Here is a 27866-nt window from a genome sequence, read left to right as displayed (position 1 = left end):
GCATTTTTTACAAAAATAAGAATGTAGTTTTTCAAAATCTGTGTAAGTTCTTTGTGAACACAGAGAAAGACATTTGGAAGAATGCTCCTGTAACCAAAACAGTTCTTGGCCACCAAAATTTTCAACGGTAGTCAAAAGTGCACCAGAACTGTTTTCCTATACATTCTTCAAAATATCTTCTTTTGTGTTCAACAGAACAAAGACATTTATAATGCAATTTCTCCTACTATGGTAGTCAATGCTGGCCAAGAACTGTTTGGTTTCAAGCATTCTTCCAAATATCTTTCTCTGTGTTCATCAGAACAAAGAAATAAATAAAAAAACTTGAGGGTGATTAAAAAAATACAGAAGTTTCATTTTTGGGTGAACTGTTCCTTTAAAGTAAAAAAGCACTTCATGTTATATAGAAAATGATGCCTTATAACCAGTGTTGGGTAAGTTACTCTGAAAAAGTAATTAATTACTAGTTACTAATTACACATTCGATAATGTAATTAGATTAGCCTACTGTACAAGTTACTCTCTTCAAAAAGTATTTAGTTACTTATTACTAATTACTTTCTATATCCTACATCAACCTTGATGAGTTATGTGATTCAAGGATAGACTTGAAACGGCACTTTTAATTCATTCAAATAAATAATATAAAACTACATAAAGTAGTATTATTAATTACAAATGTGAGAATTATACATTAAAGCACGGATTTTAAAGTTAGACTTTGAATTTTGATGTAAATTCCTCTTCTGCACACACACATATTACACAAAGTATTTAGTTTAATTACATCAGAAGTAACTGTAATTAAATTACAGTAAAAATAAGAGTAATCCCTTACTTTACTTTTTCAAGGGAAAAGTAATTAAATTACAGTAACTAATTACTTAGTAACTAGTTACACCCAACACTGCTTATAACTTCAAGAATATGAAGATCGTACTAGTCAACACAACAGTAGCACATCTTAATAGGAAAACAAAAACACTGTTTTAATTCAATTAAAATCTATGTTTTAAGCATTCAACTACTATAAGAAAATCATAGTGACAACACATGTTCAGTCATAGCATATGTTCAGCGACAGGACTTTAGCATTGGCGCTGTATTCACTCATCAGTTTAATATAGTAGTTTGCAGACAGAGGTTATGGACAGTCATATTCTCATGTTACACACACATTCTGTCCCCGCTTCACTCTCAATGACGCAGCGGGCATTTACAGGAACTGATCTCACTCTTGTGCTTCTCTCTCCTGCTATGTGGCCACTCAGCACACTAAGGAATTGAAATATAATGCCAGTCATGAGTTACACAAGCATGACAACTAAACATCAGAGCAGGAGTCCAGTAATGAATGTCTGCTTGTAGATTATGACATTAAGACTCTTTTTTTAAATTTGTTTCCTGTAAGCATATGTATTTATGAATGTGTGGCTAGAATTCACAGGACCCAGGACAAAATGGTAAGTGTGGGGCTCAGACCTGAAATGTTTTGATTAGAAGGGTGTGCTTAAAATGGTAAACGTAATACTATGTAATTGATTAAAATATTCTTTTATAAACCCAGTTATGAAAATAGGACAAGACTTGCTAGTAAGACCATCAATGTTTTTATTATAAGTTATATCAGACATCTTACCAGACAAGCAACATGTAAGACAGAACAAAACACACACACAGCTATTTTAACCTGATTCAGTTAATTCACATCAACTTTGCACTGTTTTGTAACTCCAGCTCCACAAATGCACATGTACAGTATATAACACATCATCTATGGGCTAATATGCCGATTGTATTATAGCTTTTCTTTCAACAAGAGATAAAAAGGTTTCCTGATTCAGAAAACAATATAACTTTCTAAAGAGAAAAATGAACTTCTACACTTTATAATAATATATAATTCAATATAAAGAATTATTTTTTTGTTAACGTAGATCATCTCTGACAATTACTTTGGTAATAAATGTTTATGTACTTGATTATATTACATCTTTGTAAATAAAAATATGCTGGTTTCATATATTCAGATACATTTACTGTAACTTAAAAACACCCTGTGGACTTATTTGTAAAGTAAAACCCTGCTGATTTAAGAGTTGTTATGTTAAAAACAGCATTAAATGTATTCTCTCAAGACAATTATGAAAAACTTACCACAAGGGAACCTTTTAACATCCATAATGACAAAGTTTTGTAAATTATAGATTATTATAATAATTTGACAATTCATAGATGTAAATGATAAGTATGTCTGTTCTTCCAAGCAAAAACATCTATTTGAGGCTTCACTGTGGAGTAAGAATAGTAGCTGGATTCATGTTGTTATTAGCACTAAATTAAATGTTATAAACTCACTCCACATTCACCTTCGCTAGGCTAAGAGTCACTTTTTTACTTTCACTTTATGTATTACATAATATTTTGGATTACAGACCATATATCATGGTATATTGTACACAGATTTTTTCAATCTGATCAGTTTTTAAAATATCTTCTAGGATTCTTGGTGTATGACAATATGGCAGCAAAGAGCTATTCATGAGTAGAGCGATCTGTTCCATTAGAGGTCAATAGTTAAATAAAGAAACTTCACCAACAAAAAGACACTGTGGTCTTACAAAGCATTTAGTTTTGTTACAGGTATTATTAGTACCAAGTTAGTGTCTTTGACCACACTGGAAATGGTAGTCGTTGATGGTAGTCTGCTAAAGATCTCAAATTTGGAAAGTTTGTGAAACTAACGAATCAATAAGTTAAATTTTCTATATACTTTCTATATCTATTAACCAATAAATAATTGTTCCTAATGTCTTAACCCTAATGCTATGGGCAAACATTTGAGTGTTTTTGGAAATTAAGCCTAATTGAAGACTTTAAATCAAGCCCTGTGACAAAAATAGCAATACCTACACCAAACTCAGTATAAAGGGGTTATTAGCACCAACCAAACCCCTGATTTTCTCATTCCCTCAACCACCCAATTCCCAAAAATGAGTCCCAATGTTCATGTTCATCCTCGTCACCCCAAATGTTCCTGTTTCCCAGTGTAACCCTACCAGCCTATGCTTGTTAAGGCTGTTGCGTACATCCTTACATCCCACATCAGTAGTCTTGGGTCTGGTACCCACCACCAGTGCCGTCATAACTGGCCTCTATATCAGCGTTGTATCCGGTGTTTTCCGAGTCTGTAGAGGGCGCTGCTGCTGGATCCTGGCTTGGATCAGTATAGTCCTGAGAGAAGAGGGAGGAGCTTGAACCTAGCTTGTACCTCTGATATCCTAAGAAAGCTTGACCGGCCTTTAGACGATGGGGATAATGGAGGAGGTGGAAGGGAGGGTTTTAAGGGTGGGTGGAAATGTATGGGAGGAGTTGCAAAGGGAATTATAGGATTATGGCAACAAGGGAAGCACGAGAGGAGAATTGATGTGAACAAATGTAAAGGCATCAATAAGGGAAGTCAAGTTTTGGTGTCATTAGGGTGAAACAGTGCAATGTGTTCATGAGAATAATGAGGAAAGAAGAAAAGGGGAGAAACAAAAGACAAGAAACGTTAGTTCAATTAAGCAGCAAATTTAAGAATGTTAGTCAGGATTAAGCTCAACACAGACAAGGACGATTTATGTAATGTCCTAGACTAACCTTTTAACCAAACTGTGCACAAAAAAAGCCACCAATTAAACTCAAATTTAAGACTGTTTAATCAACACATTCAAAATGGCAACATTTTGTAGACAAAAACAAATGTATGATTTCGATAGGATAAATATGCATTTTAAATCTAACAACCATTGCAGCTCAGCTGTGAACAAGTCATAAAATGTAATCATTAAATGCCATAACAACAGTGTGGTGGGAAAAAGGGCCACAAAAACCACCTGACAACAAATATTCTTAAGGATATAACACCATGCTGGCAATATTATATGTGCTGCTGATGCCCTCTAGTTAATAAAAACTGTAACTGCAGCTTGACAAAATCATTTGTACAGCCAGACTTCCATACATAAAGAGATAGTGCAATTATTCACCCTCATGTCATTCATAACCCATGCAGAACACAAAAGACATTTTGCAGGATGTCCGTAACCAAACAGCATGGGTCCCCATTGACTTCCATTGTATGGACATTTCTCATTTTCCTTGTATGGACATTTTTCTCAAAATATCTTCTTTTGTGTCCGACAGAAGAAATAAAGTCATATAGGTTTTGAATGACATGAGGATGAATAATTGACAGAATATTTTTGGGGGGTTAACTTTTCCTTTTGTATTGCTTAGTTTAGCAATACATGGGGTGGTTTCCCAGACAGGGATTAGACTAGCCCTGGACTAAAACAAATGTAAGAGCTGTCCAAACTGAAAAAAACTTGCACTGACGTATCTTAAAATACATCAGTGCCTTTGCGTTGTTTCAAAAAGCACACAAGTAATGTTTTAGGAAATAATGTTTGCTAAAACGACATATATTTGCTAATTAAACTAAGGCCGGGTTTAAGATAATCCCTGTCTAGGAAACAAACCCCTAGACACTTTAATAATCATTTAAAGCTTTTCCAAGTTAAAACTGGTGGAATCAGGGCTTGACTGGCACAGCCACAACCAACAAAACAGATAACTCGGCAAATCTTTGTTACTATTAGCGACCTCAGGTTTCTGATTCCTGTGTTTTGTAGCTGATGCCTATAGCATAATAAACAAGTCATAATTACAATGTTAGACAAATGGAGGAGGCGTATGAGGTGTGAACAGTTTATTGTATTCCTCTTCAAATGAGACTTTCTTTAGCCGCTCCGAGGCCAGCAGCGCAAGAACCCCCTAAAGAAAAATAGATCGGTCAGAGCCGGTGATTAAAAAAACCCATCAATCTGGTCAATGCAGCAGGGCGATTTCTGCAAGAGAAGCACTTTGAGGATTTAGTAATCAAATCGAAAACAAAGGGGTTAGAAATCTGCAAACAGATTACTATGGAAAATACAGTGAATGATCTGGGGGAGACTGAAACAGAGAAGATTAGTGAAGCAGAGTGAATCAAATCTGCTTTAAATGCATTATAGTATTGTGAGAAATCACTACACACCCAAGTGAATATGGAGAAGAAGGAGAAGGTTATGGCGGCTCGGGCTGCGTCTCCGCCCTCATTCAGGGGGTTATCTTCTGGTTTGGCCACCTGCCACTGATTGGCCAGGAAACAGAATCCCACAAACCACATAAAAGACCAGAATGCTGGAAGAAATAGAGAACAGGTGCAAGAATTTAGATTTTCTAGAAGCAGGACAATAATTACGTGCAAACAAACAAATCTAAAATTGAGTTACAAAATATTGTCTATGAAAAAACTTGCTTATTGCATATTGCACAGAATACACTATACTGCATACTTAAAAATGACATGGCAAAGATTCATATTTAATATTAAAGTAAACAAATTTAGACATTAAGCAGTTTTACATTTTAAATTATTTTAAATAGTGAGGCTACATCTTGTGTGTGTAGTATAGGATTTAAAACACAGCTATTGAAAAAAATCTGGTATTATTTTAGGACAAAGCACCGGCTTTACACACTGCAGAAGGTTCAGCAGTATGGGGTGGGCAGTATGTCAGAGGAAGTTTAAAACAGATATTGCTATTCATTTTTAGAAGTGTTTTTACAGTATTCATATTTAAAATCACCGAGTCACTGATTCTGTGAGATACTAAAAAACAATGGAATGCAATGGACAAAGATGCCTGTGTTGCACGTCTACACATCTTTTGCACAAATTAAATTCTATCAGGTGAAGCAGGTTTAATATGCTTTACAACATGCCAGACTCTGGACACAAGCAAGCAACACGAAACACAAATTTTCATCACCTACACAACAAAAGCGTTCCTTACCTGAAGCACCAATATCAGCCAGCACAGCTTTCTTACGATCTTTGACGCTGCTTATCTGTGGAAAGTACACATCCAGAGCCAGAAAAGCAGCGCAACAGAGAAAAGCCAGTGCACCCATCCCCACGCCATAGTTACAGGCGTTCTGGTTCCTGTTGAAGATACAGAACTCCTGCTCATCATCTGGACGGTTCGTGTAGCCCTCATTGGCAATACATCCAAAAATGACAATGGAAAAGATCTGTGGAAAGAAAAACGGCTGAGATGAATAAAATAAATTTAATTTGTGTAATATTGACACAGATTTTTACAAAATTGTAATGTGAACTGAAAAGTTCAGGGTTTTTGTGTCTACATTAGTCACATTTTAACCTGATCATTTTTCTGCCACATCATTGCTGTAAATCTTTTGTTGCAGAAAACACAAAACGTCTGTTTGAAAGTATTTATGAAGTTTGCTTTTAGGACTGGTTTAGCACAGGACTGAATAAGATGCATCAATCATCACACAGAGAATGATTGTAGATCCATTTTAAACCGTACATTATTGCATTATACAGTGTTTGTTTCCTACTAGAGGAAACCGTTTTACAGCACTTCTATGTGCCTGTCATGCTAATGAGCCCTGGTTCTCTTTTTGGCTTTAGACAAAAATAATGAAGGCACATTCTGGCAAAGAGCAGGGTTTTAACAGCTGGTCTCTGCATCTGTATAATGCGTCTAAAAGCATAAAGACAGAGACAGAGTTTGTAAAAAAGCTAATTCTACTCATGCAACTAAGTTCTCTGGCCACCAGCCGGATAAACATTGCCATATTTGCTTCCTAATTGTCTGTTCCAACCCTGTAATCTAAGCCTAATAATCAGCTTTAGCATTCACCTAATGCTTATACGGGGGTTTGGCAACATTGAAACACTCAATCTGTGGCATTTCAATGCATCATTCAAACCTTTATCTTTATCTTTATCTTGTCAAACAAATGTGCTGTAAGAGAGAAAGAGCACAAAATTTCATACAGATGTCATCAACTGAACTGCTGTTGAAGCTTTTCGGTCAAGTGTTTTGGCTGTGTTTAATTAGCTGTCTGGATCACAAGGCCAGTGAGCGCATGAAAGCAGGCATTGTAAAGGGCAGCACGAGGGACCCTGATCTTGTGATCATCATCAGCAGCAGAGCTTTTACTTGTTTTCTGTTTAAACCTGGCTGACATTGTTTTATGTACATATGGGTACATTAGGTACATGTAAGATTTTCTGCAAAACAAACCTCGGGAATGACAAAGTCACCCAAAAGCAACGTGAAAGACCGAGAGACTGGAAAAAGGTCGTCTTATTCCATCATATATTCATTTTTATCCTAATACATACGCAGGTGTATTGTGTTGTTTAAACATGATGAACTTATTTTCTTTGGAGTAATAAAAAGAAAAGACCGTTTCAGCAATAACAACACAAACAAACATTATTTGGGCCAAACTTAACTTCCGGTAGACTTCAGCCAAGAATCAATAACTGCTGAGTAGTTTTAATTTAATCAATACAAAAACATATGCATATAAACTAAATATAAAATAAATTGTTATATTATAACCAAAAACAGACTAGAAGTTAACTACGGGCCAGCATGTGCGTCCGATAGAACTGTCTACAAATGCAAATAAAAACCTTATTATCATTTGGAATTTGGGAGAAATGTTTGCAGATAAATTGATCCTTTTACTTGCACACGTACTTATAAATAATAATTCACAAAAGCTGAAAATAATTTTGAAGTGGCCTCTTCATTTTTTTTTTCGCAGCTGCATATAAATCTTTCATGTCACATTTTGTAGTTCAGCATCTCGTGCAAGGTCAGCATGTCATTTCTGATTGGCTTTCATTGGTTGTCACTTTAATTTATAGTTTGTCGCTTTCATTTATAATTTCGTCATTCAGCGAGGCATATCAGCTGGTGCTTGTTTGTGTGGGAACCATTTTAGATCAGTCAACCGTAGCTCGCCCACCAATAAATCAATCAACACATATAAAGAAAGAATATAGCAGAATAGACCTGTTCTGCTATTCAACAGGACCCTTTATACAATTTACAATGGTGTCTGTGTAGCTGGTTGTGTAATGCGAGATAGGAAATACAATACTTACAGTATAAGCCTGATCTAAAACTTAAATTTAAACAAACTCCAAATTCTCATTTGTGGTACTGTTTTTATGTCCACTAATTAATATATAGCACACTGTATATGTGGATCACTCGGTGATCTTGTACGCAAGTCTCCTGTTCTCTTTTCTTATGCAGTTGTCTTGACCCATAATTTTTTCATCTCTTGTGTTTGTTACATGCATGCCGAGCTTTTCCTCTCTACCACCCTTCCCCCTCAATCCCTCGCTTTAATCTGCCCGACCTTGTGTTCACAGTGCAGGGAAAGAGAGATCACGAGAGAGAGAGAGAGAGAGAGAGAGAGAGAGAGAGAGAGAGAGAGAGAGAGAGAGAGAGAGACTGAGTCATGGGACTACAAATGAAGACCACCTATCCATTTAAAACCCTTCACAGAACATTCATGCATCAATGCAGCAACATTTAATGGACTTGAAAAAAGAATATAAGGATACTTCTAAACAGCAGTCGCATGTAGCGAAATAGGTCTGCTGTGCTATAAACAGCAAATGGAATTAAACTGCAATAGTTGGTGCTTTGGTGGGGCAAGAAATTCAATTCTAAAATGGAGATAACTCATATGGGAGATTTATTACCCTTGGTAGAAAACTCTCATGCACCGAGGAGTGTAAAGTTAAGTGGACCTCAATATTCACAGGGCCTCTAGAGATGACGACTTAAAATGTTGCAGGTGTGTGACAAAATAAAGACAATGATGTCTGTTTTCAGTAGGTTTTGCCCTTTTTAACCGCTAGCATTATACACTTTTACTGCTGCTACATTTTTATCAAAAATCTCTTGTGCTGTTTTATATTATAAATATTAATCATAAATAACATATTATTAAGAGTTTGTTTTCTACATTTTTGTTGTCACACCATAGGACACAAGGCACAGTTTATTTGTCAACTACCCAAATACATTTTTACCTTTACTAGCCCTAACGTTAGTAGGACAGTTAGTAGGGATAGTTCACCCAAAAATGAAAATTCTGTCATCATTTACTCACCCTCAGATTGTTCCAAACCTGTATACATTTCTTTGCTCTGCTATACACAAGGAAAGATATTTGTAACCAAACAGATCTCATCCCCCATTGACTCATAACTTATTTTCCCTATATGGCAGTATAGTATTTATTTTCCCTACTATGGCCAGATACTTTATAAAATAATTACGATCGGAAATATAAAATAAATCACATGTCAGGATTAGGGATGTAACGATTCACTCAGCTCACTATGCGATGCGAGTCACGATTCTGATCTCACGATGCGATTTATTCACGATTTACTCACGATTTATTTTAAAAAAATGAGTTGAAACAAATTAGAAATGAACAACTTCCCTTGCATTATTTCTTAAATGCTTCACGTTTCTTTGTATAATAAAATAATGTTTTATTTCAAATAACAAAACTAAACTGCAATTTTATAACAAATTAATAATAGAAAAAGTCTCTTATATAAACAAACTAATACTGTCTGAGCTTTTCTTGGATTTTTTTGCATTTAAGAAATATCAGCATGTCCACGTTTAGATTTGCAGCGAAAATAGCGGCCCCTGCTGTTCAAAAAATGTATTGTGATTCAGTTCACACCTCAACCGATTTTAATCGTCACTCATTATAACCGATTTTCAACCGGCTCACGGGGAATCGTTACATCCCTAGTCAGGATTAGAATGACACAATGCATCAGTGAACAGAAATCCACTGGCAAAATATTACAACCAGAGGGAAAATCCTGGCAGGAAATAGACGTATCATACTCAGTTTAATGTTGTTAGAGGGATGAAGAGGATCTTTAAACTGTATTTTCTCTCTGGCATAATGCCTGTGCAGGAAAAAGGTGGACATATGGAGCGAGATAGAGAGGATGCCCACCTACAGCAGTATTCAGCTTTACCATTAGTGCTATAACAGACTACAACAAAATGACCATGCGATATTAAAAACATCATATGCAGAATGTACAAAACAAGACAGGCCTCTGTCAATCATACATCTTGCAACAGGTGTTACATGGAGTACTTTGGGGGAAATTATGTAGTCAATGTAATTTTGTAGTTTTTAAAACATACTACAGTTGGATGCTTTAAAGTCAGAGCTTGGAAATAAATGAATAATCTAGTGTTAATGTCATGTATTCAACTCACTTTCTCTACCAAGGACCTTGTTTCCAACAACTTCGGTTTGGCTGGATGAGAAAAAAGCGGCTAAAGTCAAAGATCCATTCTTTTAAAAAAAGATCATGTTTTTGAGCAACAACAAAGTCCTAGGCTATCAGAGACTATCCGACATGGTATCTACGTAATTAACATGATTACAGAATGCATTGCATGCTAATGTTGCTGTTCTTTCTGTTATGAGTTTGAAATGATCAATGAAAAAGATATCTCACATGACACATGAAAGGAATCAATTCTATACAGATGTATTCTGGAGGCGGCTCCAGAAGCAATCTCATTGATGCCTTTACAGTTCATCCATTTTCCTTATAGCAAGCTTGTTACTATCCAGCCTGAGGTCTTCAATAAATGTCATGCCAACGCAGCAACACTTATTCATTCAACCAATCAGATTCAGAGTCAGACGAACACACCTCCGGTCTATCATGACGAAGATGCTGTACAGCAGATTGTCTTCACATTTCTGAACAAAGATCTGAACTAACAAAATAATCGTGTTTATTAATCGTGATTAAAATTTTGAGCAAAATAATCACGATTATCATTTTACCCATGATTGTGCAACCCTACAGCAGAATGTACACCGACGGTTGCCTCAAGACAAAAGAACAGACACTTTCTTATATGATTCACTCCTCGCCAAAACGCAAGACCAGATGGATGTATCGTCAGAGCAAACACCTTTCTTTTTGAAACTTCTCAGGGAAGTTAACTAGAGAAAAAAGTCACTCGGCAACACCGAGTAGTTATAAAAAAGTTAAATTAACTGTAAAACAAGACAAATCAAACATTTTCCTGAGAAATGAAAATATTTAGGCATAATTAAATCTATAATAATAATTACTTTTTTAAAGAAACAGTAAAATCAAAGAATGATTTTGTGTTAGGCCTAATGCATCCTTCTATTTAATAGTTGTGGCTAAATCAACCCACTCCTCCATCCACCTCCTTATAATCTCTCCCACCCCATCACGTGCTCCTCCTCAAAACGGTTCTACTCAGCAAAGAGCTCAAACATACATAAGACAACTGACCAAGCCTCCATATAATGTAAAGCTTTAAACATTTTACAATACATTGTAAAAGACAACAGCATGCATATAGTTATGTTTTACTCGCATGTCTTTTGGATTCACACACAACCTTCCAACTGTTACCTGAGCTTTTCTGCGCACACGAGATCAATCACAAGCGATGACCAGAGACATCCTAAACACCTCAACTTTACTCAAGCAGGTGGATTGTAAGCACATTTTCATCGATTTTATGTCAAGTGAGACTCGCAAACAAACCGTTCATGATTGCAGGTAAATATCTTAATATAATTTCATTATATGGCTCAACGAGAAGAAAAAGCATATGAGTTCAAAGACGGACTCAACGGCCCTGAGTTGTGTAAGAGGCAAACCAATCGTCTTGTATACAACGTATTTAAGTGAATGAAATATGAATCTTTAATTACACTAATTACACCGTTTAAATATCTGAATTCGGCATTTAAGCATACAGAAATTTCTTTTAACAATTAAATACGTAAACAAAACATATACATTACGAGCACGCAGATTAACACGTCATCACGTGACACTCGGGCTGGCGCTTAAATGATTTCATTAGCAGAATGACTCTCACCCATGACACCATGCGAAGAATAGTCTGCGGCTGCTGAAAGAAGGTAAGCGGGTCGAAGGTTCCGCCAGCCTTGCCTGCCCCGTATGCCTGCTCCATCCTCACAGGTTCGTGATTTCTCCGTGTCTTGAGTTGTGTTTCCAGAGATAATTAACCTTGGTGTGGAATCGATTTCTCCTCGCGCATCAAAGGCTCGCCTCCTCGTGCTTCGCACCCGTCTGTTGTAAGTTCTCGATCTTGGCTTTACTTTCGTGAAGGATTTCTTGCGAAACGATGTCCCTTCCACTCCGTACCTCTCTCATTTCAAGGGTGGAGAGAGAGGAGACTGAGTAAACACGCATCCGGGGAACACGAGAGCGCGCATTATGCTGTCAAGCTGCACGCGCACTCTCGAGGATGTTTACGCGCGCTGCCGACCACGTGCCCGAGGCAAGCATGGGCAGTAAGGCGGTATTAAATCAATCACGCCACTAGATAACATTTTAGTGTCCCCAAAATAAGAGCCAGCCCACGGTGCATTGATCAATGTAATTTCTTTTAAATTACTGTTCCTAAACTTGTGCCACCTACTGACTGCCCACACTCTTTGAGGATAAACATAATGCTTAGTCAAATGCAGTTGACATTTTTATTAAAGTAATGGCCATTAAACCAAGACTAAGAAGAGGAATGCACTTTAAACTGGTCCACAGGTCTAAATAATGTACATTTATAGGATTTATGTACTATATTAGAATTCCTAACATATGTTTTTGCTCGGTTTCACAGACTTAAAGCATAAAGTCACCATGCAATCAAACAGGAAAGTGTTTTACACAGTGTTTCGGTGATTATTATAAATGTTTTATCCGTGCACACCTTTTTTTTTTATTCATTTGCACTTGTAATCTTTCATCAAAAACGTTAAGCTCCTCTCCCCCTCTCAACAACAACTCTTCACCACATGACTTCAGCAGCAAAAACGAGGTAGGACTATACTGACTGCCCAATGGCCAGGCAATTTTTGCCCTCCCCTCCAGGCCCAATTTACAGCAAAATAAAGCCCCGCCCTACATTTTTATTCTAATTTCAGAAGCCGTTTCACTCGGATACACGTCACGATACGGAAAAAAAGGCATTCGCAACTTCCGTTTCATGGTGACTTTAAGGCGTAAAACTAGTCCCAGACTAAAATGAATTTAAGCTGTCTTAACTGAAAATAAACATATCTTAAAACATGTCATTGCCATTGTTTTGTTTCAAGATGCACACCAGTACTACTTAAAGCGACTTAAATAGCTCAATTTAACTAAAGCATAGTCCTTGCTTAAGCTAAGCCTTGTCTGTGAAACCGGGCCATAATATATTATTTTATATTATATTAATAAAGACAACAATATACACCTCCCACGAAGTAAGTTGAGGTTGAGAATGAAAATGCAACCATGGAATTGGTGAGATGTACAGTATGTTTGAACTGTCCTTCAAGCTATGAGGGCTGAAATGACAATAAACCGACATCTGCATATGAAAAAAAGGTAGTCATAGTTGATATGATGGTAGTCGAATGTGAAAATAAAAAGCACAAGACCAAATTGAGAGTGTAAATTTACTAGGGTGTTATTTACAAATAAGTGGTTCACAGAGTTTAGTAAGAGCGCTTAAGCAGTACTCGTGTTTTAAAAAAATACGTGGTACAATATTTTTTGTAAATGTATCCATGCACATCCATTTCAAGCACAATCTGTATCTTCAGTCACACCACAAAAAAGTCCATAAAAGAAAAACATACAATTTTACTACCACAGTTGACAGTTGCAGTGGTTCTAATTTATGGCAAAGGTTGATACTCACTGCAGCAAAGAATAGTGCGAAAACATTGTCACATGTGTCCAAAGTAAGAACTTTGATTTTCATACAACACAAGTCCTATTGCTGCAGTGACCCAATAGGAAATGCATATTCAGAATACAAAATGTCTTCTGCCTTGAAGCAGAACCTGTAAGAGCAGCTTTCCTAGCTATCCTTAACCATAAAAGAAACCCCAACACTGCTTTCAGATCAGTACAAAAGGGCATCTTTTACCAACAGTACAAAATACAGTGTAATTGTGTCAAACGCTAAGATTTGATAAGTCACATTTGGAGTAAACAGATTCGTTCAGCAACCATTTCACTCCCATTTGTGAAGTGTAGTTTACCCACGTTTACCCACACACATCTTAGTGGTTCAGCTCTAGTACGTAGCCATGAACAAATAAAAATTAAGTAAAATCCATCACTACAATAAAAGTAAACTATATTGAAAATCTATCAAAACTCAAAACAGCCTTTTGCCATTCATGGGAAACATTTTCATCAATATCTCTTTCACTAAAACAAAAAACCTCTTTAAGGCTTGTGGATTGCTCACCAAAGTCTGTTTTAAAATGGCTCATGGTCATTCTTACAAAAAGTGGACATCACTAAAGGAGATTTACAGAGCATCTTGATTTGCAATAAAAGGTTCCCTGGTCTCAGGAACCGATGCCAGAATAATACCAGATATCATTTTCTACATAGCAAGAATAGCTAATCTATCTGAAGGACATCTGAGGAGTGAGAATTCATCAGTTTCTTCTTAACAAGCGTCATTCAGTGCTTATTCTTAGTGCCTAGTCTGGATGCTTGGAACCTGGTCCCTCAGGTAATTGCCATGTCCTTTCTTGAGCTTGTTCTGCATCTTTTAAACTCATCTTTAGTGAGGACTCATCTCAAGGTCATGATACAGATTTGGATAGTGATGAGCGAGTTACTTGACGTTGAACACCATGAGGGGTCTCTCTTCACGCTTTTGCCAGGGGCTCTTTTTATTTTCTCCGTCGTCATCTATGTCGTCCGCTTCATTGTCATCGTCCGGGCTGGTGACAGAATCTTTCTGGATCTCGCTGGCGCTACTGCGGGTGCTGTTGTCACGACTGCGTCCTTTACGGGGAAAGGTCCCGCCTCTTGTCTGAGAGGTCTCGTCGAGCAGTGGGGCTGTGGAGTTCTCCTCAGGCGAATACATGGCAGAATGGCCCTCGCTGCTCGAGTCTGGCATGTCTATAACCGGAAGTTTGGAATAAATCTTACTGTGAGCCTTTCTTTCACTTGCCCTGCCCTCCTCTTTTACTTTCCGTTTAGTTGATTTCCCTGAACCTTCAGCACGGTGCTCCTGGGGTAGACTGCTGGTGGCCACAGGTGCACGCAAAGATTCATTTCCCAGCTCTATGTAGGAGTGTCTAACTAGAGAGTTTGCACGTCCGTCGAGGGAAACGAACCAGGCGCGGGGGGGTGGCTTTACCCCAAGCTCCAGCAGTTTCTTCTCAGTTATCGCCTGCAGCTCTCCATTCATTTGCGCTATTGTAGAATCATTGAATAAAACAGGGATGCGGACTGGAGAAGCGGATTGTTCGCTTTCCCAGTTCTGGTCTGGCGGCCCCACGGCCTGCTGGTTCGACTCTTCCGTCGCCTTCTCTTGCTTGGCCTGTTGCTTTTGGTGTTGACTCTGTTGCCGTGGTAGCTTCATACTAACCTGGATGCCCTCCATATCGTGCTGCAGCTGTTGCTGCCTTTCCATTGCTTGCTCCACAGCTGACAGGTCTGAGGACATATGCATGTAATGAGCAGGAATGACCAATGTGGGCACCATGCTATGGTACATGCTCTCCTTCATCTGTTCCATGGAGTGACAGAAGATCAGCTGGCCAGGCTGCGTGTTCACAGAACTTGGCCGACTAAGGTGATCGCCTGTCTGGGACATGTAATACTCCGGAGGATTGCTGTCCCGACTGTGATCCTGATAGTGGCCAACGAAAGGCGGAAAAAGAGGAGGTGGTGAAGGTGGGTCTGATGAATAACCTTGGTTGTCTTTAGCATTATGGTATCTGCGTTCATCAGAGTCTTCAGCAGAGCTGTAACTTCTGCTGTAGTCATCTTGTAAGAGCCGGTCTCGGGTTCCTGTGTGAGTAGATTGAGTAGCCTTCATTGGGAAGCTTTCGCCTTTCTTGATGTCTCTTTGTTTCTGTGTGAGGCCGTATCTGAAGAAGTCTTCTCTGGAGCTGTGCACATCACGATCAGAGGAAAGGACGGATTTGATGCCTTCAGGATCGGTGGCGGAAGATGTTGTCTCCATGTGTCCACCACTGATGAGATTGAGGTGGGAGGTGGATGTGCCCTGGTCTCTCTTTGAGCTTTCCTGAGTGGAAGAGAGATGCATTTTTCGACGGTGCTGTCGAGGTTTCAGACATCGCCTTCTGAAAAAATCAAGGCATTTGTTATAAAAAAAGGACAAGTTTTGGTCAAAATTTTACTATTGATGAACTACTTATTCAATAATTAATACATCATATAAAGCTAAGAAAAAAATTAAGAGACCAACATTTTCATTTAATCAGCATTTCTAGTTGCATTGTGGTCATTATCGTCCAGTGTCTGTTGAATTTCAACAAAATCAAATCTCAGGAGTGACAAAGTCAACCAACAGCAATGTGAAAGACTGACAGCATGACAAGACACATGAAAACTGTGATAAAAATTATTATAAAAGATAGAGGTTATCACATAAAAAATTGTTTTGATAGTTTTCCTAAATGTACAACTATTACTGTTGTATTGCTTAAAAGTGAATATGAATGAACTTGTTTTCTTTGCAGTATTTGAGGTCTGAAAAATACAGAGCATCTTTTGTTATTTTGACCGGTTTCTCTAGTTTTCATTTTCTGCAAATAGAAACAATATTTTATTGTAAATTTGGGAGAAATATTGTTCGCTGTTCACAGAATGAAACAAAAATGATAATTTTACCTAAACACATACCTATACAGTAAATAGTAAATTCAGAAAAAAGTATATTTATAGATTAATAAAAAATGAGATAGATACAAGTACTGGCAAAAATGTATTTTGATGAAAATTCAGAGAAATGCTTCATCTTCATCTTGCTGTATCTGTTCATACAAATATCTTGACATGGCTTATTCAGGCCAAGCCTACAAGAGTGAGCTTTTCACTCATCCAAGATTCACTTTGTCACTCAAACACACACATTGAGCACATACCTGCAGTAGTACAGTAGCAAACACAGCAGGATGAGCACTAACAGGGCCATGGCACCCAAAATTGCAAGCAAGAAGATGGTGTGGTAAGTTGTGATGTCTCTTAAACCAGAGGAATTCATACCAGTCCCTTTAACACAACATTCAGGTCTTTTTAAACCAGGCAAATGAAAAACAGCTAAAAAGACCACAAGTCAATTACAATACAATATAAAATACTATTTGACTACAGCAGATCTCACCTGACGTTGATGGAAATGCTGCAAGCCAGTACCCTAAACTTGGAGCCACGAAACTCCATGTCATCTGAGTGCCCTCTTTTTTGATGTAGCCAGCACTGCTTCGAACCCATAAACCTGCAACAAACCGGGTCTTTATTACAAAATTAACAGACATGGATAAATACAATGAGATCTTGCTTCAGCTTACACGAAATGCTCAACTAAATGGGAATGGGCAGCATGCCAGGGACAGGGACCCCAACTGTGTCAAATTACACAGTCAATCGATTTTCTTCATTTAAAAGTCACTTAAGATCTGAGATCGGTCTAGGTAACCATTCAATATTATTCCAAGGGAATAATGGAATATGGAGCACAGGGGTAAGGCAATGAGGGGCACGATTTTTGCAAAAAGCCCCTAAGGACAGACAGAGAGTTAATGTGTCCTGACAGGGTAAACTCTGACAAATACAATAACAAATGTCTCCCCGCCACTGAAGGAGAAATGCTCTCCCTTTGCTGGATTTCACAACTGGAGCGTATGATGTGAAATTGTGTTAATGTGTGACTGTATTAAGACCAAATAATGTATTTACTAAAATATAATCATAATGTAAACAAACATTTACTGGATCTTTTTTATTCTGAAATAAATGTCTAATATCTTCCGGAATGCTTTACCCACAAAAACAAAGCATTGCAGTGTGCAGTGTCTACCTATGCACACTAGGAGGTGCTATGTGCTTAGCTCAGTGAGGAGGCCTGCGTTTCAATATAGGGGGCTTTCCAACAATAATCCCTCCCAAGAACCATGTGCAGCAGCCTCTGCTCTCTCTGTATGACCCTGTTTTGTTTGTGCTCTAATCACCAAAAGAAATATGGCCTTATGGCAAAAATGTTTTCATAGGGATCGTTTTAGATAAAGTGTCAGCGAAGTGGACGAAACTGTAATTTGTGTAGTATAACTTGAACAAAACATAAGTCGGGGTGATTTCTTCTTATTCCCAGCGTCCACTTTTCCACATTATACAGAGCAAATCCATTGACAATAGAGTCTTTTGTAGTTTTAGACCACACAAGTACATCTGACCATCACATCACAACTGCGCACCACGCAAGACTACAGACCTCTGTTCTGCTTTAGCATTATCTCTTATCTGAAACCCAGTTCTGTCTGACCACACACACAAAATTAATATTATGGGATTTTTCCTGTTCAGTTACAGTATCATCTAGCTTGAACTTGAACATTGAATTGAGAGAAAATGCTAAACCTCTTGCTATATCTTTACCATATCAATAACATATTCATGTCCTGTAGGGGGCGATATTATGATAAAAGAACATCTCTTCAACAAACTGGTCTAACCATCTTAAAACAGAGCAAGGGTCAAAGATTTCAGTGGATGTTTTTTTCCGAACGTCTGATTTACAGACCGTTATTATGGATTATGCCTTACATGCAATGTGGGGTGTTTTCATACATTTTCTTTCGAATGCCAGTTTAAAACAAAAAGCAGAAGAAAGCTAAGCATGAAAATACAGACTGCATGATGGAGAACGAGGAGTACACAGAACACAAGTGTAGTATATTTATGCATCTATACTGTATATACATATATCTATTCATTTTCTTTGAATACTTCATTAGAGTCTGTGTCGTCAACAATGCATTAAAAAACAAACACAACAATTTTAATGCCTTTCAATATGCATCTGTTGAAGTGTTGACTGTGTGGGTCTTGATAGCTCCCCTGACCAATCATGCATTTACTTACTGGGTTAATGTTAGCTGGGATTAGGCTGCCATAGACTAAGCCGCTTGGATTCAAATCATTTCCCATTAGAGCTAACAGCGAGTAAATGAACACTTTTCATTTTTGGGTGAACTATTCCTTTAAATACAGAGCTGGCTGAGTCCCATAAGCTTTGCTGTTACGTACAATTAACACAAATATTCTCAGTGATTTACCTGTCCTGTCATCAAACCTCCAGACGGGGACGCTGGTGGCAGTCTTGAGAGGAGAGTCAGAGGGGAGTGGGATAGAGATATGAATGTGTTCAGACACATGAACCTCAGTGTCATTGGGGCCGGTGAGCTGCGCGCACATCGCCGCTAGAGCTGTCAACTCCACCCAGCTACTGTTGGACCCTAAATCAGGACAGACCATAATAACAAAATAGATTTAACCCCACCATGCCACCATTTACATATTCTATGCAATTACTAAAGTGATTTTGAAGAGAGAAAGATGGCATACCAACATCAGAAAACATGTTTGGAACTCACCCGTTGAGTTGGTCTCCAAGGCGAGGGGGTAGGGGAAGTTCCCGAGCTCATACTGACTGCGGGATGATGTGAGCAGGGCAGTGAGGGCGATTTGGGAGGTGTTTAGGGTTGGCCGGATGGCTTTCCTCTGAAGCTGTACCCACGGCTGTCTCCGAGAACCTAAACAACAAGAATTTATAAACCATTTTAAATGAGTAGCAAATTGGGTTTCAGTACTTTCAGCATTCGGTTTCCCTAAGAAAGATCTCAAGTTTTCTTCCCAAATAAAAAACAGCTGTGGGGTTTGTCGTTAAGTGATTCACTTCTGAATGCAGTTTTATGAGAAGAACCGCTTCCTGTAAGCACTCTTGCTGTGATAATGAATAAGTGATTATACTTCTCTCTGCTTTGGCTGCTACCGTACTTCCCCTTCCTCTCCTGTGTGTCAACAACAACAAAAAAGATATACAAAGTATATCTACAGAGCAGGACTTAAAAAAAAAATCTTAAGTTCTTGAAAATGTTTCCCAAAATCAAGGAACTGTGGAGATGTTCTAAGTTTTACTGTAATATCTACGAGATCCCATAATCCACCCCGTGCAACAATCCCCTCCTCCACTTGACTTTCTTCGTGTGCGAGAGGCAAGTAGTAAAAGCTTAAGAATACAACCGTGTATCTCTCACCGCAGGCTGTCTACTCAGATTAAACCTAGAATAGCTGGTCACTGATCCACCAAGACATCCAGGACAGTGTAGCAGTGCTTGGGGCCCAGGCATCTCTCAGTCACAGCTATTTATTCATTTACTTATCATATCCATCTCCATAAACCGTGTTCTCTGCATGCACGTGAGAGGAGATTAAAAAGCAGTACAGACTATCTACAAGTCTCTAAAATTAAACCTGATACCATTTGTCTACCCAGCACTCTTGGGAGCAACAAAAACAAACACGTACGACAGCCAATTCAGACAAGTGCGATCAGATTCAATTAGGCTATCTTTAGGTCTTTGACTCTTTGGTTTAATTGCATTTCGTACCACTGGCAGCAATTTGCATCCTGCACGATGACAAGCATCTGGCCAAAAAAAGCTTACAATTCCTCTGGGATTGCACAAGGATTGGGCTGCAGATGGGTTGATCCCAGTAAACCTGACACTGAAAACTATGATTTTGTTGTAAAAGAACAGAACGGTCTATTTGGATGGTGCACGGCCAATTGGCAAGCCTCCTAAGAAGCTTGGCCGTTCTCAATCGCTACAGAGGATCCAATTCATTTGAAATGATGTGGCTTGTCTTCTCTAATGGGACTGTGTAGTGTCAGAAAGATGCTCAGTGATAAAAATAACAAACATCAGCTGCATCCTGAGAAGAAAAAAAACAGCACGAATGCCATTTAAAGCCACAATATGGAATATTTGGACCGCTGGATGGCCCACTTTCGAAACAACAACAAAAGGCGAAGCTAAATGACGTTTTGTAGGAGAGTGGAATTATGGGACATGTTGTTTTCACCATCCAGAGGTGTATGGAGATCGCCCATCATGTTCACGGACGAGGTAATGAATGAATTTTATTTTATGTCATCGTAATGAATTATTTACAAGTAACGTTACTGGCTACATATTTTTGTGCGACATACACTGTATTTCATAGGGTAACTGCATTCATAACTATTCAAATAATCTGTGCATGAGTATTTCGTGTACAATAACATTTTCATTGCTTACCTGTCTATTGAAATACATGTGAGAGTGGAGTCTGTCGAGTCCAATTTGGTCGCGAAGCTCTCTCCATTTAGAAAACGCCACGCCAATATTAATCCTTGTTTCATTTCTTCGTTTGTCCATAAGCCTGGTTGCCTCATTTGGCCTACGTTTACGCTTTTTGGGGTTTCCTTTACTCGCCAAAGCGTAATCGTGATCCGTAATAACAGAACAACAGATGCTGCATCCCAGATGCTGTATAACCACTTCTGCATTTGCGTGTTGCCTTAGTTTCTACAACCGGAAACTGAGGGTAGTGCGGAGCAGCGGATATTAAGTCACTGATATGCGACAAATACAAGGGAGACAAGGGACGGGCCATTATTTTAAATAGGAATTTCTCTGGATTTGCACATTCTTGGGAACATTTGGGATAATGTAAGTACACAACTGCATGAAATATATCACACTGTGCAAGTGATTTTTGGATATTTCATAACAAAATTATTCCATATTGTGGCTTTAATGTCATTCATGTTTGTTTTTCATTGTTTGTCACAGTTACCTTTGGGCTGCTCATTAGAGGTTAATTCTATTTTATACCCCTTCGCCTACCCCTCGTAAAAGCTTGAAAACATTCCCCTAAGAAATGGGACACCACTACTACACTCATACGTCATTATAATATAGACAGAATGCATCTTTTGTTCTGACACTTTCATTTTTGCAATTTTACGTGTCTAATACATGGGCAAATTATAACACCAAAGACACAGAAAAACACGTATTCGCGCCATATGACCCCTTTAAATTAATAATAACAGCAATTAATATTTATTGAGCAAAAAAATCAGAATTTAGAGTAAACATTCAGACATCATAGTGAATCCATCGTTTTAATGTTGGTCAGAGACTGAGAAAATTACAACTCCTGAGGGAACGAGCCCGTCACCCAAACACACCACTCACAATAAAAGACAAAAGTGCATTTCACTTAAACACACCACACAATTTATCACCGTTTCCATGACAAAGCCGTAGATGTTAGTGGCATCAGCAGGTCTTTTGTACACAGGGCTGTTTGAATGCTATGGAGTTAATGATGAGTGAATCTATAGTGTGGGTGGGGTCGGTATGGGGTAAGAGGTTTGTGTATGTGTACCATCTATGTATCATCTGCTCCCCAACACAAAAATTGTCTTTCATCAACTGAAATGATTTATAACCCGTCAATGGTATGTTCATGTCATGTCTATCATCATTGCTCTATTCTCTAAATATTCAGAGTCTGCTGTATTTGTGACGACACGAGTCAGTTCACAAACAAGCATGTAATATACACTTAAAATCTTTTTTGGTTGGGAGAGTAGCTATTTATCACAAACTATCTTTTATACTAACAGTATTATTTGCAGACTGCCATTTTGTCAATGCTTTGATTAATACCAAAATCATTCAATAGCATTCTCTATCTTAAAGGGCCCTGTGCCTGGAAGCTGTTCATTTCAGCAAGTCTCAAGAGCTTTACGTTCATCTCACATTCCTGCTAGATTGTCACCAGTTTATTCTAAGAACACTTTCCTCCTCTTTCACTCTGCCTCTCATTTCTCATCTCTCTCCTCATTACGCGTGTTCACTATTACAGATATGCTCCAGAGTTCTGCTGGGAGAGGAAGATGTACAGTAATGTCCCTTTAGAACGTCCCTGAGAATTCTGCAAGTAACATGACTCCATGTTGGGATCATTACATTTACATTTAGTCATTTAGCAGACGCTTTTATCCAAAGCGACTTACAAATGAGGTAAACAATGGAAGCAATTGGAACAACATAAGGACAACAAAAAGCATAAGTGCAATACAACTGGTCTCACAAAGCCTACCACAGTATACAAAGCAAAGTTGGTGTTTATTTTATTTTATTTTTTATAGAGAGAGTAGAAAAGACAGAAGTCAGAACTGATCGGTCAGGTGCTGACGGAAGATGTGTTTTCAGCCGATTCTTAAAGATGGCCACAGAATCTGATGATCTTGTAGCAGCGGGCAGATCATTCCACAAATGTGGAACCGATCCCGAGAAGGTACGTGAGAGCGATTTTTGACCTTTTTGGGATGGCACCACAAGACGTGAGGCAATGAGGATCAATGAGGCATCCATTTTCCTTTTGCAGATTGAAGATACCTAATAATTATGGACTTAAAAATAATTGTGAAAAATGTACATTTTTAAAATAACGAAAAACATTTTTTTTTTGTATTTTCAATTTATATTTCCAAATAAGTAAAATATCATGATATCCAGATAAAAAACATTTGCATGTTTCTAACCAAAAGCCAAATTCTTTGAGGTGCTTTTATCAGGCTGGCATATAAAGAACAAAAACATCCACCCACACTACAGCTCTGAGTTTAGGACTGCCACTGTCTGTATGTTTGCCTGACTCACTTTAGTGAAAAAATGTGCATCTCCTGGCAAACACAAGAAAACTCTGTAAACAAAACCACTACATGTGCATGTTTCATCAATACAATAAATGCCCATGTTTATTGTACAAAATTCAGTTAGCTCAATCTATGGAAAATAGTCATCTAGTGGTAAGTACAACAACAGACAACAAAAGCCTTATACACAGAAGAGCAGATCTCAGATCAGGTTTTGCACTGCACGCTCTTCCCACGCAGCAGAGCCAGAAATGCAACACTTGAATTATACCCCTCCTCTTTTATAACTTGCTCTACAGCCACTGCCAAAGTTGCCATGGTAATAGGTTTTGAGGCATGAAAAGTGGCATTCACTAAGGGTTTACGGTTTACTGGAATGGATGTTTTCTTATTGCACCTTGTATTAATTTCAATAGTAAGTGATTCAATGTTTAGCTGTCTAGTATTAATATGCCACAGAGCCTAAAAATGATATTAGATTCATACAAAACACAAAATGTAGGGGTGAAAAAATAGTTGTTTGGTGTCTGTGCATAATATTACAAAGTAATTCTGCACAACAGCTTTGCCGGACAACTAGTTGTCCACACTGTAAAAAGTAGGCGCTCAATAAGTCATGTTAACATGTTTTTCCATTACTTTAACTCATCAAAATAGTTGAACCAATTTCAACATAATTTTATAACTTTGTAAGTTTGGAATGCAACAATTTACAAAACTTGTAAAGCCAATTTGATTTCATTTAAAAATAAAGCAGTTTTTGAACTAAAGTTTCTAAGTTGAATTTTTTACAGCGCAGTAATGTTCTGGTGACCCAGCAGGGCTTCTCTGGAAATGAGGTTGTGAGTCCTGGAAATTTACAGGTGTGAGTTCACTTCCTTTAAATAACCACTGTGTGTGAACACCAGTGTTGCGTGTAACTAGTTACTAAGTAATTAATTAGTTACGATAATCAAATTACTTCTCCCTTGAAAAAGTAAAGTAAGGGATTACTCTTATTTTTTCTGTAATTTAATTGCAGTTACTTCTTATGTAATTAAACTAAATACTGTGTAATATATTCAATAGTGGAAATTACATGAAAATTATAAGTCTAACTTTAAAATGTATGCTTTAATGTATCCTTCTCACATTTGTATACTTTGGTCAGTTAATAAGAATAACCTATGTAGTTATGTAATGAATTAAATAAGCCGTTTCATGTCTATCTCTGAATCAATTCTAATCAAGGTTGAGAAAGGATATAGAAAGTAATTAGTAATAACTAATTAAATACTTTTTGTAGAGAGTCATTTGTAAACAATTGAATATGCAATTAGTAACTAGTAATGAATTACTTTTTCAGAGTAACTTACCCAACACTGGTGAACACAAACATATTTCACACCCCAGTTGAAATGTCTGAATCTGTTGATGAGGTCTTTTCTTGTGCTGTCCATTTATCTGTGGAACAGCTTGAGGACAGTGATGATATTGTAGAGCGAGAGAGTGTAAAGAGAGCAAGCTGTTGGCTTTCAGCTGAAGTGGGGATGGGTGGATACTGCTCTATCAGAGAGCATTTAATTACTGTGAACATCAAAGACCCCAATTAAAAAACACAATTATTGGACCCCTACATGCAAAGAAGCATCAGGCTCATTAAGTTGATAAGGGTCGGATAAAAAGAGCTGCGTCAGGGAACTGCACATGCACACACGAACACACACACTTTCATAAAGCACATTACATTATAGTTAGTTCATTGTGTAAAATCACTTCCTTCCCAGAGAGCAGTTACCGCACCGGCACTATCCCACATACTGCAAAATAGTATTTTTCTTACATTTTCCAATGTAATCAACTAGTTTATTCTTCTTACTTAATTTCCCCCTGTTTTAGGCAGAAAGTTACAATAAATTCATTTAAATGTCTCACCATACGCATTGTTTGCTTGCCAAGTAAATGTATCCTGTTGTTTAATAATTAAAAAACTTTTTCATGCCATAACATAGGGCTGTGCCGATAAACGATATCATATCGAATCGCGATAGAATGTATTTCAAAAACGATGATAAGCTATTGGCATTTTGACTCGATATGGATTAATCTTACAGTCTAACAGAACGCAGAAATAAACGCAACAACAGTCAGTCAGCGTGCAGCTTTTAGCATGGCGTCAATGTACAAAGTTCATCTCATACTGCACTTGGCAAAGAAAACTCGACATGAGGAGGAAAACATTACTGGAAGCGGAAACAAAGGTGAAACTAACCTCGAGTTGTCATCACGCGGTTTATCAAGTGTCTTATTTTTTTTTCGCAATCGCCGGTTAAACAAAACAAACTTGAGGCGCAATTGCAAGCGAGTTAACGTTACTTCGAAACTCAAGCACAAACGTTTTTATATCCATCGTTAACAATATCTGCTAACATGAGCTGGTGCAAATGAACAAACCAGCGCTGCCCTGTACAGATTAGAGATGTAATGGAGTGAGTTTGTGTGCACATTAAAATATTGAACCTTGTATGTAAGATGCTTGCATGATTAAAGAAATGTACTACAGTTTATGTGAGATGTCTTTACGGTTCACTGAATACATTGAATGAATCCCACTACTCGAGCAAGACATTATTGCAGCGTTATGTATGTGCGCAGGTGCTCACTGCTGAGCCAATAGCGTTCGAATGTACGCAGTAACGGAGCCCTTTCATTGGTTGAATGTACTGAATGAACACTCCCTTTACTTAATTAGTCAATTGAGTCAAAATGAGACTGAATGAACTGGTACATGTTGTTTATGGCCTAATATCCTCTGTGTTGCAACAGTGCATTAATTTAATTTAATTTTAACTGGTTAAAGGTTAACTTTTGTTAATAAACTGTATTTAAAATAGATTATTTGAAATACAGTTTTTTAATTAAATATGTATCGAAATAAATATAGTTATCGATCAATATAGAAAAAAACTATCGAGTTTACTTTTTTGCCATATCGCCCAGCCCTACCATAACATTAAACCCATTAAACGGATGACAGGAACTACACACGAGCCACTCCAACAACACAATCATCGGTTTCTATAAATCTTGTACACTGTGTGCAGTGTTGGGTGTGACTAGTTACCAAGTAATTAGTTACTGTAATTTCATTACTTTCCCCTTGAAAATGTAAAGTAAGGGATTACTCTGTTTTTCTGTAATTTAATTACAGTTACTTCTGATGTAATTAAACTAAATACTGTGTGTAATATATGTGTGTGCAATAGTGGAATTGACATCAAAATTCAAAGTCTAACTTTAAAATCCGTGCTTTAATGTATAATTCTCACATTTGTAATACTTTGGTCAGTTAATAAGAGTACTTTATGTAGTTTAATATTATTTATTTGAATGAATTAAAAGAGCCCTTTCATGTCTATCCTTGAATAACTTAACTAATCAAGGTTGATGTAGGATATAGAAAGTAATTAGTAATAAGTAATTAAATACTTTTTGGTGAGAGTAATTTGTACAGTAATCTAATTACACTATTGAATATGTAATTAGTAACTAGTAATTAATTACTTTTCAGAGTAACTTGCCCAACACTGACTGTGTGAAACAGCCACCTGCCAAAGTGAACACGTCATTTGATGATGTGTGTAAATTCCAGAAAACATTCAATGAGTGAAGGATGTGATGGAAAAGCTTGCAGGACTAACACCCAGTCTCTGTTTAATGGCATCCGTTTATTGGCAGCACTTGAGATACGAGTCTGTAGTGTTAGCTTGATTATTAAACCTGAAGACCAACTGCTCCACACGCTACACATGTAAACGCCACAAGATGTGTGTGAATCAACTGAGCTGCTTTCAGATTTGGAAATCTGAACTAACCATGTGGAACACAGACGGGCTGAGCCACCATGGAGGGAGGAGTACCAGTACCAACTATAATCTACTAAAAAACACAAAATCTGCCAGCCATAATTCTTGAGGTGTGGTGTTCATGTGCAAGGGATACTAGTATTCTGGTGTGCAAAATTTTCCTAACTAATTTAGGTTTTTGCTCTTTCAATCACAATTTATTAATCTACACTCTGTATCCATTCTATCGAGAAAATGGCATGGGAAAATTCTCCCGGTTCCTATAACTACCTGGTGGCTAATGTGGCTCAACTGAGCCTAAAAAACATGACTCACCTGGAGAACCCAGCAGTAACTGCACCACATCATCATACAGCAGGAGAGTGGCCGGTCTCTGAGGCAGTAGGTACAGACTTATGGAGGCGTATACTGAAACACAGAGAGAATGAGAGAGAGTGAGAAATTAAGTACACATGTAGAGAATGGGACACTAGAACAGTAA

General features: G+C 37.7%; 2 protein-coding genes across 4 annotated transcripts in view; both read right to left on the bottom strand.

Moving 5' to 3' along the window:
• Window positions 1–1594: 1594 nt before the first annotated feature.
• Window positions 1595–12229, bottom strand: syngr1a (synaptogyrin 1a). 2 transcript variants are annotated; one of them, XM_057345702.1, is made up of 4 exons: window positions 11856–12227; window positions 5883–6120; window positions 5081–5226; window positions 1595–3300 (listed from the first exon to the last, which is right to left on the bottom strand). In XM_057345702.1, exons 1-4 carry the CDS (start codon window positions 11949–11951, stop codon window positions 3106–3108), a joined length of 675 nt encoding a protein of 224 aa, XP_057201685.1. In that variant the 5' UTR covers window positions 11952–12227; the 3' UTR covers window positions 1595–3105. The 2 variants fall into 2 exon arrangements, with proteins under 2 accessions (XP_057201685.1, XP_057201686.1); XM_057345703.1 differs by lacking the exon at window positions 1595–3300 and adding an exon at window positions 3319–4818 and having other exon boundaries at window positions 11856–12229.
• A 1197-nt stretch (window positions 12230–13426) lies between these two features.
• Window positions 13427–27866, bottom strand: part of fam171a2a (family with sequence similarity 171 member A2a) — a 28565-nt gene continuing 14125 nt past the window's right edge. For both annotated transcript variants that reach the window (XM_057345701.1, XM_057345700.1), the window contains 6 exons: window positions 27701–27793; window positions 19417–19575; window positions 19099–19278; window positions 17148–17261; window positions 16909–17035; window positions 13427–16104 (listed from right to left, as the gene is read on the bottom strand). In XM_057345701.1, coding sequence (XP_057201684.1) covers window positions 14622–16104; window positions 16909–17035; window positions 17148–17261; window positions 19099–19278; window positions 19417–19575; window positions 27701–27793 — 2156 coding nt within the window. In that variant the 3' untranslated portion in view covers window positions 13427–14621. The remainder of the gene's footprint in view (window positions 16105–16908; window positions 17036–17147; window positions 17262–19098; window positions 19279–19416; window positions 19576–27700; window positions 27794–27866) is intronic.

This window comes from Triplophysa rosa, linkage group LG11 (genome assembly GCF_024868665.1).
Source record: "Triplophysa rosa linkage group LG11, Trosa_1v2, whole genome shotgun sequence".
NCBI lineage: Eukaryota > Metazoa > Chordata > Actinopteri > Cypriniformes > Nemacheilidae > Triplophysa > Triplophysa rosa.
Note: the sequence above shows the minus strand (reverse complement) of the source record. Positions and strands in the feature narration are given on the sequence as shown.